Source organism: Macrosteles quadrilineatus, unplaced genomic scaffold (assembly GCF_028750875.1).
Source record: "Macrosteles quadrilineatus isolate MER2022 unplaced genomic scaffold, UCM_ALF_1.0 Scaffold_6__1_contigs__length_79288215, whole genome shotgun sequence".
Lineage (NCBI taxonomy): Eukaryota > Metazoa > Arthropoda > Insecta > Hemiptera > Cicadellidae > Macrosteles > Macrosteles quadrilineatus.
This window is the reverse complement of record NW_026542599.1, coordinates 49,663,666-49,677,933: the sequence shown is the minus strand read 5'-3', so window position 1 is coordinate 49,677,933 and position 14,268 is coordinate 49,663,666. Positions and strand designations below refer to the sequence as shown.

Sequence of the window (14,268 nt, the reverse complement as noted above, 5' to 3'; positions counted from 1 at the left end):
TAAGATCTCTTAGTAATTGTCTCCTCCTGTTTCAACATTTCTTCTCAATATTTATTCTACTCGAGGCATTTTCTGTTCTTCAACAAAACTGATTAACTGTTTACATTGGTCTACAACCTCCTGAGTATTACTATATCAATATTTACTCCCAAAATAGCTGCTGAGGTAATTTTTACAAACAGCAGTTTTTTTATAATTTGTTCTATGTAATTTTTATGGGAGATGTTGATTTTTATCTCTATTTTGACCACAGGAATCACTACGTAAATTATGTCCCCACCTTTTTTGAACACGCTGTATATATACTAATGTATTTGTTAAACCTGCAATTTATCAATAACTCATAAAAAACAATGATGTGTCGATACCAAAATTTATCGATTCAGTGATGTGTCGATACAGAAATTTATCGATTCTCCGTACAGATACATGAAAAAAACAATACTAAATGCCGATACCATTTATTCTTAACTTTACCGATTTCTTTTGTGTGGATTACTACACAAACTACTATCTTTATGTACTTCCACAAATTATATAATTTTCGAGTTATATGGGTTATCAAGTGAACTACGGATATAATTAATGCAGCAATTAAAAAGTTAAAATAGCCAATGTTAAAGCCCGTCTAAACACATTAAATAAATACGTATCAAAAACATACATTACATATTAAAGGTGAATTAAAATCATTATCCCGCGGCCGTGGGGACATCATCATCGTCTCCCGCGTTCTCGGCGGAAACGTCACCGTCGTTTGCGCGATCGCGGTAAATAGAAAACTCCCAGTTGAAATAGAAAGTTCACGCATAACTGCCGGTTTTCCCCGGTTCAAAAAAAATCAAGCATAATGTTGTTTTCCAGGTCGGTGGAAAACTAGTTAAATCAACATTCAAACGTTGAAAGCTTACTTTGTGAATTATTAATTGAGAATCCTATGATCATCTATGCTAATGTAAACCTCATTTATCGAATTTCCTATTAGGGAATAAGCTATTACCATAGTTATCATGGTCCCGGGGCAGATTTACTTTATTGTGTTGGCTCTTTTTGTCTTAAACTGGTACATCAGCTAGTGATAAAAGACTGTTAAAAAAACACTAAAATGTTAATATAAAACTTAAACAACTAATTAAACTTTCAAATTTCTGTTTGCAAACTGGGTTTCGCAGCTTAAAAATTATAACAAAGCCCATTGGTTATGCAAAAGTTGGATACAAAGTATAGAATTCTTGTTTCTAGACCGAGGAAAAGTTTCAATTAAAAGTTCTACCGCCTCTTGCATGTTATATTGTAACTGTAGAATTTATTACCTTGGCTCCCTGTAACTTATCTTGTTGGTTGAATCACTCTTTTAAACTAACCACAATCAGTTCTGCAATTTTCAAAATAAAACATTTCTCGCTTATTAGAATTTTTCTACACAATTTTGATATAGGCTAATTATTTAAATCTAAAGTTCCACAAGAAATTTGTAGTCATAAAGCAGTTCTTTTCACAATGTTTGGTAAAATATTACATGTAAGAAAAGAAAATCAACGAATATTGTAATTTTATATTTCGCCTTTTACTGAAAAATGTTGTTACTGGTATGACATTACAAGTGATCGGGTTATTAAAATCAATACATATATTACAAATATTTTGATTTAAGTTCTTAAATCACGAAAACTTGAATTGAATTCTCAACTATATAAAACTAGGGGTTGGCGTGGCGTATAGGCTAAATATAAAATGATTATTGCAATTTTACTCTAGCTTTGCGTTTGCAATGGGGGAGGATAAGGCTTGAGAGAATTTGGTTCGTTATATTTACGGTATGCTATAGTATTACAGATATAGTATATATAGTATAGTATTACAAATCTACCAAAGCCATTCTGTTCTACCACTGTACCTAAGAAAAAAAAGTAAATTATCAAACATTTACACAATATCACAAATTATGTATTAAATTAAAAACATAAACATTACTGTAAACAATCCTACTTTAACAGTTCTCATTGTGTATCACAGCTTATTGATGCTGCGTACTATTAGCTGTTATCATAATTGCAAAAATACAAATATAAATCGTGATTTACGTTCTTAAATCACGAAAAATTGAATTGATTTATCAACTATATAAAATGTTTATCACCTGAATTTCAATTAGAGTTGTCAATAAGCTGAGCCGACGAAGAATGAACAAGAAGACAAAAGCTCTTTCCTAAATCTGCTGACCTTTGAATGACGGTCACCACCACCCTCTACTTTGAATCTTATTTCTAACCTCACATTTAAGTAAATTATGTTTCAATAATTCCAGCCTGTCTTGAGAAGAAATGGGACTGAAATGATAACTAATAATGTAACCATTTTTGGTTGTATTAAAGGGTTTGGGGTATGTACGGGGGATGAATTAGTTAAAATATTACACATACAACAAGTTTGGGTATAGGTAATTGGGAAATAATAACTGGTTAATTAAACCATTGACTATACACAGAATGGTAAAACGTTTGTTGGAAAAAATCTACAAAAACATTTTACAAACAACTGATTTACAGTAATATTGTAACTGATATTACATTATGCTTTTGTTCATTTAGGCATTCTTTAGTCAACGGCATTTATTAGGTTTGAATTGGTTTATATTTTTCCAGGTTTTTAAGCTGTTAAATAGACGTATACACTAAAATAATTGGCTGCTTCCGTTCTTTTCATATTATCATAGATAAAACATACTCCCTTGGTTAGTCTATGATATTATTTAATTGTAAACATTAAGACTTTGGATGTTCTATAGTTTTGTTTTGCAGTCTGCCTTAATGTCTTATGGTAACACAGATTGTTTTGTTGCAATGTCACGGTAAAATAGGAGAAAGAGGCAACTGTTAAGGTTAATGACTGTTTAATTTATGTTTTTAAACGTATATAATGCTAATTATTGCTGAAACTGAAATGGTTAAAATGGTATTATGAAGGTTTCGTCATTAAAACAAACCTAATCAATAATTTTAGTATTTGAAATCTAGGTTAAAAACCAACATTTATTCAAAATTTGCTCAGGACTTAAAGCGGTCGAGATGACTAAGATTCCCGGGTCTGAAAGGGTTATGACTTTCCTATGTTTCCGTAGTTTGCAAATCGGCTCTTTCGTTTCAATTATTTCTCAAGAAATGCAGCACAGTATTAATTTAGTTTTCTTTTTAGTATATCAAATTGTCAGGCTTTCTCGCATTTTCCATTGCAATATTTACGCCGACCCAAATTCAAATCGTTTTAATTTCAACCAAGTCAGTAAATATTTGTAGCACACGTTTCCTTAGATTGAACTAATATTAACAGCAATTAAATTATCCAGCTGATCATAATGTAAACAATTATGTTCTTCATAAGGATAACATAGGAACTTTGAAAGCCACTGGGATAGAGCCCAAGGAACTTTTCAGAAATGTAAGGTCAGTTTGCAAATCTACACACCTAGACGAACATTTTGGTATATAATATGTGGGGTTAAATCTTAAAACAAAAAAGCCTTATTGTTCACAAAGTTTTATGTAGCGTATTAATAATATAGATGGATAGATAGATAGGTAGTTCAGCAATAATCAAAAGTCAGTTTACAAGCCAATAACTCATAGAGTTTATTAGTCCTATATCGTCAATAATATTACAAAGGCGAATAGTTCTTAAAATCTGACATAACCTTGAGGGAACTAAAGGTTAGTACATTTTGAATTACTACAAAACAATAATTAAACAACCGATATATAAATACTGTATATCTACTTTTGAAAAATATTTGTTTTCCATCATTAATAATGACCTAACATCACAGAAAACATACTGCTTAGTGTGTTTTCTGTGCTAACATTGAATGACTCCAGCTAAGTCATGACCTATCTCACAACAGAATCCATTGATTTCACCAAACTTTTGTACGATTTATATGATTAACTGTGTTTTATTCTTTGATTCATACTAACATATTGTGTAGGCTAAGAATATATAAAATATAACAAATAATAATATAAAAGGGAAAGGATGTTTAGTTAACATATTATGCTTTATTTAATAGGCTTTAAGGGATCAACTTTCAGATAATAGTACTTAATTTTAATACTGTAATAATGAATGTTCTTCGGTGAAATAAGTATATCTCTAATATAAATTTAGACTGTACATAATAATACAACAACAAAATACAAAATTCTTAATGCACAAAATGTGGACTACACTTTTCATGACAACTCACCTGTCTCTCCGAAAGCGTCGCCATCCCAGTCCAAAATCGGGTGTTAAAAAGTTAAAAAACGTTTGACGACACTCACTCTGTAAGACATCCCTCCCGACCGACTCCCCGGGTAGCCAGGCCACCAATGCTACCTTGACATGCGAACTGAGAACTGTCAAAGGATCAATATTCCATACACAAGTGGAGCTATCTGGAGGAGGCGTCGCGAACTACCAAACACACCTGGTTCTCGCCGCGACGACGTCGACGCCGGAAGCTAAATTTATCCCGCGAAACTAGAATAGCTGACGTTTCGTCGGTCGCACGTATTTCATTGTTACTGGGAGTTTTTCATTCGAATTTTTGTATCAGGTATTTATAGGCTACCAGCAACTTAACCTAAAAGTCGCAAGCCATAACCTAAAACTCGGAAGGTTAATTTTGATAAGTAATAGAAAATTGGAGTTATTACTTTCAGTTTTGTTATAAATACTACAAAACTTCATGAGTGAAGAGGTGTGTCAGTTGTAGGCGTAGTAGGCATCTATAGATAAAACCCAACACAAAAGGGGACCAAAAGTCGCACACGGGTTATCACACTTCGTAGCTGTCTTACCTGTTTTACTAAGGGGAGGAGGGTCTGTTCTATACTTTTGGTCTTAATTTCTAGGCTGTTTTGGTCCTGAAGGGCTAGCGTGGCCGCGGCCATGTTGACGCGACTAGAGCGCCGCGCGTTCTGGCGGAGATATAATTAACCCTCAAAACTGATAAGCGAGGCAAACTTTGGAATGGTGAAGGGTGGAGGGGATGTATCGATTGTCATTAGAGTTTGGCACTTCACGGTTAGCTTGAGGTAGGGTCGGTGTTTGGGGTTTGTTTACCAAGATTTGTAATGTCACATGTGAGACTGTGTGATTGTTACATGTTTTTTGTTTGGGCTGTTTTATTTTAAATTGTTAGATGTATTCATTGGACAAATTAAAATATATTTTGAAGATATATTACCATACAAAAAAATATTAATATTTTCTAATTTTTGTAGGTAATTATTGCCATCAAATTAAAAGTAAGGTCAAACTAAAAAATTATGTTTTTGGCATTAAGATATTGTTTTTTTTATTGAGGGATTTTTAATTTTTATTTTATTTTACAAGTTGATATTTATCTGCAAATAAAACTATAACCAATATTGGAAGTTTTGTTATTGTATTTCAGCCCTGTTCATTCATTGTTAGAGTGAGCATGGGTCTACTTTTGATCACAAAGTTTCTATTTGTAACTAATGGTTAAATTTGCTGACTTTATTGAAATTATCGAAATATCTGTCTGGTTTGAGGATACCGTTAATATTATAGACAATCTTAAAAGTAACTTTAAAAGCAAAGCATTGTTTATCTGTTATTATAGATTAAATCTATGTTTTGCCTTTACACATTATTAAATCATCCATCCGGTAGCTGAGATAAGTTGTGAAATTGTTTATTTTATACCTGGAAGGTTTCTATCCACTCCCTGTCCTAAATACCTACCTTAATTAAGGCCCACCATTGTTTTTCTAAGATTTAAAAACTTTCGACTCCAAAGGCATAGGTTATAGCAAACCATAACCGCAGGTACAAGTTACAAGTTCAATACAAATAATTATACATAAAGGGGTTAAAATACAAAAAAAAATATATATATTAAACAGTGACAGGGTTTTCTTATTTCACGATTCTGAATCAACCACTTGGCGAATTATCTTGATTTTTGTATTGATAGAAAGATAATTTTGAAAGTAAGAGAATGTCGAAGGATAAAAATGTTTTATGGGGTAAAAACTTGTTTTTTTCCAATTTTGCCCCTCAAAATGTAAATATAAACCATAAAATACACAGTTTTCCACTTTTAAGGTTTGCCACCATTTTGGAAAATGGCCGCCATTTTTTAAATAATAGAATTAATATTTTTAACAAATTTTATGATCTTTTTGGAACGTGGATGCAATTTTAAGACTTATTTGACTTATTTACTCTTCGCATTTTCGCTATAAACCTACTTTTTTAGGAGCTACGTTATGTAAAATGTACACCGGAAGTCATTTTTCCATAGGCTGTAACTCCTAGACGAGTGGGTTTATCGAAAAAATGTCAAGAATAAAAAAGTTTTTAAATTGCATGTTCTATCTGAAAACATGATCAAATATAGGGTGTTCCATAAGAAATTTCAAAGTTGACCGCCATATTGGAAAATGGCGGCCATTTACAAAAATTGTATTTAATTATTTTTGAGCCTCTTTAAAAACAAGGGAATCTTCCCCATTTAAAGTTTGCTGTAAAATCATTAGTTACTGAGATCCCAATGGTGGCACACTTAAAAAAAATCACCCTGTATAGAGGAAATCTATTTGAAAGATATACGACTTGTCAAGAAAAGAAGTAAAAGATTGAGAATGTTCACTAAAGATGTAAAACGTGTGAGACGATGCAAGGCTTCCCTAGGTCAAGCCCAGATACACTGTCAGCGATAAGTATTATGGGCAGCTCAGGGAAATATAGCTGAGGTGGACACTTTAAATTAAAGGAAAAAACTTAAACTGTGTCCCGGACAAAGTTAACTTATTGGTGCATAAATATTATGAATCAAATAACCTACACTTTTGAATTGTTATTAATTATTGAGCGTAGTGAGCGAAGCTCTTATACTACACTCCTGCTTTTGTTTTACAAATTCTCCTCCTAAACAACTGAAGCTATTCACAAAAAATTAGCACAGTCATAGTACCCAAATATGGGAAGGTATCTAAAATGGTACAGATCGGACTACAGGGCTTTTCTCTACGTGAATTTAACTTTTAGAAATTTAACTATTATGGTAGGTAGCACAAATCTTGGTATTGTGAACCTCAGCTGTTATAACCACACCAGTCACCAATGTTATTATAATTATGCTATCATAGGCAGAGCAATGTTTTTTTGGTTTTACAGCTAGGGAAGAATTTTGAAAGGCCAGCTCCACAATGATTCAGATGAATAAAGAAACACGTAAAAACCTGTGTTCTCAGTAGACACCTGATTTCTGCAAGCTTGGAGGTTTTTAAGAATCAGTTAATCGGGACAACCCTTTTACGGATTGGAAATTTTTTACTTTTGTTCCCTATTTTTTTGGTCAAAAGTTTCAAGTTTGAGTTTTGGGTGAATACATCAATTTTGGGCCTCCTGAGCCCAAATAAATGGTTTTTGGAGTAGTCTGTGTGTGGCCCATACACACAGACTACTCCAAAATCCATTTATTTGGGCTAGGTGTGGGTGTTCCGATTTTGTTGAAATTTTGTATGTGGGTACTAATCCGTGGGTATCTCCAATCAATTGTTTTATGAAATTTAAATTTTTAGGATGGACTGAACTTTTCATCTCTGCTACTAAGTATTGAATATGAAAACTTGAAGTAGGTTAATTATGATGATGTATTTAGTATTGTAATTTTTATTGTTTTAAAACTTTGGAGACAACCAACCTGCCCTCATTAGACCAAACTGCTGTTCTCAGATCTTCAAACTTATGACTAAAGATCAATAGCTCAATAAATAAAACATGCAAAATTGCTAACAAATGGTTTATTTATTGCAATATACAATAGTTTATCAATTGTCTTTCTAAAAATATATTACAAACATGTTTTACATTAGATGCAAGTTGAGACATATTTATTCACACAAAATATCAGTTAAAACCAACAAGATTAACTTGGAAAAAACCGAAATGTTTTAAAATACAGAGGTAATAAATGGATTTTAATAGTACACAAATTAGTTAAAAGTTTATTGATTTCGGCAAAGATTCCCGTTAAAAATTCACCCAAGTGCAAAGTTAAAATTTTAAAACTAGCATGAATACTTGACAAGATTTACAAAACAAGGTACGAATCCTATATAAAACAGAGTCAACAATGAATGCATCAGGGAAGACGATAAAGGAACTTTACAACAGTTAAAACGAGACTTGTCACATAATATCTAAGCATACCGTTCATATAACTAAATAGCTCTCACAGTGACAATAAAAGTCATGGGAAACAACCGTTGAATCAGAAAGCAAATGAGATTTTTTCAATATATTAATTGACATATCACTTATAGACTAATGATTGGATTTGAGTGGAAAATAATTTGTACTGTGAAGTGGATTGAATGGAATTATTTCATGTGGGTAACTCAATGCTAAAAACGATACTAAAGAGAAAAAAATCATATCATATTATCCCAATCAATCTTAAAGTGGAAAACCCTTAACCCATGAACTTAGGTTAAACTTGGGTTATTGCCAGAATGCGCAAATCTCATGCATAATCATCTTACGCAGTTAAATTAGAATAACTTTCATACTGATAGACTTTTAGAAAAAAAATGCAAATTGAACTTACATAGTTAAAATGCTTACGCTTATGTTGTGGATATATAATGTTTTAACATAATAATAATTTATCTATGAGTAATCAACTATGTATACAAATATTTAAGTTTGATTATAAAAACTATGGCACATTAACTATAAACACCAAAGAAAATATTTCAAAATAAATTTGAAATAACTTAAACAATTTATTAACTATTAGAATTTGAATAACAAATTGTAATACCACATTTGTTATAAAACATATAAAGAATAGTAACGATAAGATCTAAGTAACTATTGAGCTGATTTTCAAGACAGAAATATAAAGATAAACTAAATTTTTCAGAACTCTAAAGCTGGGTTTTCCTAGGCGCGGAAGCGGAGAGCGGAGAGAGGAACGCAGAGAGCGGAAAAAAGATTAACATGGTGTTCCGCTCCGCTTCTAGGAAAACATTAACATTAAATTACCTAAGACAAGAGGAGTCCGCTCTCCGCGTTCCTCTCTCCGCTCTCCATTTAAGCGCCTAGGAAAACCTGGCTTTAGCACTATGCTCCAGATTCATATAAGGAATATATCTACATAATTCTTAAGGTCTGTTCATTAAGGTAAAACAGCATTCAATCATACAAAAATAAAAGCTGATGAAACAGAAACAAAATACTGGACGGTAGCGAGAACTGATGTAATTACGACACATTTTCAAAACGTCTGCACTGGCTAGAATGTTGGAACAGTAACAAAATCTGTACTAAAAGTTTTATGAAGAACTATTAAACAAGATGTTAAACCAATATTTTGAGCAACTGTCCTACTACTACATAGAATATGTCCAAGTTTCAATTAGGTTACAACTTTTTAAACCTAGTTTTACAACCAATGTTAAAATAGGAAATAGGTGGATAAAATAGGAAATGAATTTAATCTGTCCCAAATAAAAACATTTCACAAAATTCTACTTGATTGATTTTTTGTAAAATCTTTTTAGTACCTATTTGAATTGCATATTTCATACACAACCACTTCAGTCACTTTATTACTTTAGAAAACTTCAATTTAATACTTATTGCTTGAATTGCAGCATCATGAACATTATTATACTACTGAAATGCTTAAATAAATCCAATAAATTAAGTACTGTACAAGAAGTGTTTCTTAAACTAATAACATGTTAATATCAGAGGTATTTCAGAGTCCAAGACTGAAACATGGATTTACTAAACCAAGAACATATAACTTAGCATATATATTTAAACACAATTAACATATAATAGCATTCCTTACATTTCTAATGTCATTTATTGATCTATAATATCCCATTTCAATGACATGGATAGTCTGTCTTCAATTATCAAACTACAAGTCAAATAAGCATTACTTTTACATAGCCAGCCCATAGGCTTATTACCGACCAAATTTAACAAAACTATAAAAATGCTTTCATAAGAAGGCAAAACATGTTCAATTAAATTTGTACAAGTTACCAAATCATTTTTGGAAACTTTTGGGAAGATGAGAAACAATATTGACTCGAAATTCTCAGTAAATCAGCACTTGAATCTGTTTAAAGAATAAAATAATATAACTACACCAGAGTAATATCTTGTACATCTATTAACTGACAATACAACCTAGTTTTGATTAAACTAACATATATTAAAATCTCAATTATATATTACTCTATCATATTAAACCCAAAGTGATAAAAAGATTTATCTTTGACACAAAAGTTAAAATATGGAATGCAAGTGATCGATGGTAAGCTATCTGAACAGTAGATTATTTGCATACTGTACTGAACTGTTGATTAGTCTAGTAAACTAGCAAATTATGTTATTTACATAAAAAGTCCATCAGATTCAGGGAAACGCAATAGTAAAGTGTCACTAACAAGGTTGCTACAAAAATTGGAATCATGTGAAAGGTCTGATAAAAATGTTGCAATTAAAACCGTTCTTGAAGTAACACATAGTGGGTTCAGATTTACCATTTTTGTATGTTTAACCAGACTATGTTATTAACCCTTACCACGCTAGACAAATATACTCGCTGAAATTCCCTTTGTTCAAAACGCTATGGACGACTATACTCGCCTTTTAAAACAGAGTGCTTTGTGTGGTCTTGTTAGTTCCCAGTTATGCCGATAGAGTGCAGCAACTATTTGGGAACATCTCTCGTGATGGAAAATCACAATATACAGTGTTCCCCGCCAGTGTAGCGTGCCGCCATTTTGAACAATCGGAGGGCGGGGAACACTGTATATTGTGATTTTCCATCTCTCTGCTCTCTGTGATTTTTGGTCTCTGCTATGAGAGACGCCAGCGCTGTAGACGGACTAACTCGCAAGTGTTTAGTTAACTCGCAGACTTCGAAGGAAACTTTGTTTTCCGCTGCATTCACTATTAAATTGGTTTAATTGTTGTTATATTATTATAATTATAAAAAAAATCAGCTTTGATTTTTGGGAAACAATATTTGTTAGGTATATATAGCATTACGGTCAAGGCCAACCAACATATATGTAGCGTGTTAAGGGTTAATTATTAAAATCACAGTTGTCATACTTAGATTACTGATTCTGAAATTTATAAAGCAGAGTACAGTCAATGTTTGAGACACTTGAATTTACATTACCATACAAAATTAAACATTTTTCAGAGGAGAAAAATCCACATGTAAAATTTAGTTGATAATGCACAATTTCGTTTGACTATTTTGATGAATTTAATTAATTGAAGATCATCTAATTAAGAGAGGTCTCAAATTTTTAAATTTAGAGAATAGTTTTGTAGCATCTCATTTACATTGTGACACAACATGAGTAACATCAAAGTAGCTTACATTAAGTGTAAAATGTTTAACAATATTTCAATATCACAATTTCAACCATTATTCAAGTTTGACAAAACTCAAAATTCCTTTATTGTGGTAAACCTAAAACATTTATAGGCTCTATCAATATATATACACCCCAATCATTTAGTTAAATAAATATCATAATAAACACCATAAAAGATAACCATCTTAAATGCTACGAAACGTGTATTTTTCCTACATATGGTACATATAATAGATACATTGGATGTTTTATGAAAATATGTATTCAAAAAGCACCCTTTTTACACCACGTTAGCACATTACTTAACTGGTAGACACAAAAAAATCCGTTTTACAAATAATTTCACCATTTGATTAAAGGTATGTCAAAAACTGAACCGAAAAAAATCACCCTTGCAGCAAATCTGCTGATCAAATTAATTCCTGGTTAGAATAAACTGACACTTCCGTCCATGTTTAATAAATTACATTTACTGAAGATATCTTAAATGTACTGCCATGACGAGCACACATTTTTTTATTCAATCAAATTTAACAAGCCTGTCCGTATTTTTAAATGAATGTAATACATTTTTAACCATATTGATCACGTTTAATGGGTCATGTTTGTAATTTAAATTTCTTAAACAGGTTTTATACAGGGTGATTTTTAAAAGAGTTCCCCCCCCCTACTTTTTTCTACATTTCTTAAGATATCAACTCCGGACCACGTCAGATCATTGTAGAGTAGTAAGTACTTCATTTTGAATGGGTATAAATTTTTGGCCGCCATCTTGGATCCGCCATATTGGATACAAAGTTTTTTTTTCAAATGTAAAGGTAGGGTTGTGACCCATTATTCCAAAGCAGAATTTTACGCTGATTACAATGCCGCAAATAGTTTTTAAAAATCTTGATCCGTTCTAAAGTTATAAGGACTTTTTATATATTTATTTTTAGCCTATTTTAACGTTGTGCATTTACAAACTAAGACCATAATCTCAAAATAGTGCTAGATAAAGATAAGTATACACTACCATTCATTGTTGACCTATTTTCACTTGGTTATGACGGATGTATTTTTTCGGCCGCCATCTTGGATCCGCCATTTTTAAATGTGACAAATTAATTTAAATATGAAGGTGGTGTTGTGACCCTTCATTTTCAACTACTTTTTTATGCTGAACTCAATACCGCAATCAGTTTTTCATTTGCATGTTTGGTTTTTAAATTATTGAAATTTTAAATAAGATAATTTTAATATTTCATCAAGAAAGCTTGATAACCAAAAATGGATTGCGGCATTGAGTTCAGCATAAAAAAGTAGTTGAAAATGAAGGGTCACAACACCACCTTCATATTTAAATTAATTTGTCACATTTAAAAATGGCGGATCCAAGATGGCGGCCGAAAAAAATACATCCGTCATAACCAAGTGAAAATAGGTCAACAATGAATGGTGGTGTATACTTATCTTTATCTAGCACTATTTTGAGATTATGGTCTTAGTTTGTAAATGCACAACGTTAAAATGGGCTAAAAATAAAGATATAAAAAGTCCTTATAACTTTAGAACGGATCAAGATTTTTTGAAAACTATTTGCGGCATTGTAATCAGCGTAAAATTCTGCTTTGGAATAATGGGTCACAACCCTACCTTTACATTTGAAAAAAAAACTTTGTATCCAATATGGCGGATCCAAGATGGCGGCCAAAAATTTATACCCATTCAAAATGAAGTACTTACTACTCTACAATGATCTGACGTGGTCCGGAGTTGATATCTTAAGAAATTTAGAAAAAAGTAGGGGGGGAACTCATTTAAAACTCACCCTGTATATTGTTAATCCATCAGCCCCTGGGCTCTAATCTTCTCAGGAAAGGTAGTTGAACCCTAGAAACAAGGAACCTAGGGATTCCTTTTTGAAAAATTCCTATCTTGCCAAACGGCTTTCCCTAAAAAACATAACCTCAAGTTTGAACAAACTGTATTTTTGGATTCCAGAGCCCTATAATGAAGTACCCCAATCAGTAATAGCTCATCATACAGTAATAATAGCTTCTTTGCAAAAAGAAAACACAAATATTGCCTTTTCTTTTACAATGCCTCCCTAACACTTCATCCAGGACACCTCACTGATGCAAATAAAGGAAATTTCAACACTTAAGAATAAATAAAGCTTAAAGATTCTTAACATTACCATTTGTTTCGTAACATATTTCGTTTCTCCTCCTGCACACACCAAGTGAGATGTGGAGAGGTATAAAATCGCTCATCGTTGATCGCCACAGTTACGAGACGCTGCAAGACGTCGGCTCAGTGTGAGATGAAGCTGTCGAAGGGGAAGGAGAAGTTCTTCCTTCTCTATCCTCCAATTCCTCCTCCTCCACTTCCGTGTTTGGCTCTGTGATCGTCTCTGAGTGAATACTCGACCCACTTGTCGTCCTGGACCTGGCAACGCCGACAGAACTACGTGGTGAATAGTAATTAGTTTATACTCAAAGTTCGGGTGAGTTAGTATTAGTAATATGAATAAGAAAAGTCCTAGTGAAAAACATAGCTTCTTTATACTTTCCCAATAAAGTAGTCAATCAAGACTTTTAAATTTTTAATCTTTCTTTGAATTTCAGCCAAGAACAATACAAATTCAAGCTTTTTAGGGAGACTGTGTGCAAACAGAGTAAATTTTTCAACATTTATGATATAGGTGAAATTTTGTGATATTACCAATTTCATAATAAAGTATGATGATATATTTAAAATTTAAATCATATATAAACACACTGTTGTCAGATAGAAGAGGTTGGTTTGTTGACTTTACGGATCACAGTTTACAGTAAAAATAAATAAATAAATAGCC

At 32.2% G+C, this 14,268-nt stretch overlaps 2 protein-coding genes across 7 annotated transcripts in view; both read right to left on the bottom strand.

The window, feature by feature from the left end:
• Positions 1-4,928, bottom strand: part of LOC128996318 (alpha-catulin) — a 64,662-nt gene extending 59,734 nt beyond the window's left edge. For 3 of the 4 annotated variants that reach the window (XM_054421567.1, XM_054421568.1, XM_054421570.1), the window contains exon 1: positions 4,836-4,928. In XM_054421567.1, the coding sequence (XP_054277542.1) occupies positions 4,836-4,928 (93 nt within the window). Of the gene's footprint in view, positions 1-4,240; positions 4,355-4,835 lie in introns of those variants that run through there. The other variant, XM_054421569.1, reaches the window with a different exon arrangement.
• An 8,321-nt stretch (positions 4,929-13,249) lies between these two features.
• The window catches only part of LOC128997202 (guanine nucleotide exchange factor subunit Rich), a 40,141-nt gene continuing 39,122 nt past the window's right edge, over positions 13,250-14,268 (bottom strand). For 2 of the 3 annotated variants that reach the window (XM_054422803.1, XM_054422805.1), the window contains one exon: positions 13,250-13,877. In XM_054422803.1, coding sequence (XP_054278778.1) covers positions 13,700-13,877 — 178 coding nt within the window. In that variant the 3' untranslated portion in view covers positions 13,250-13,699. The remainder of the gene's footprint in view (positions 13,878-14,268) is intronic. The other variant, XM_054422804.1, reaches the window with a different exon arrangement.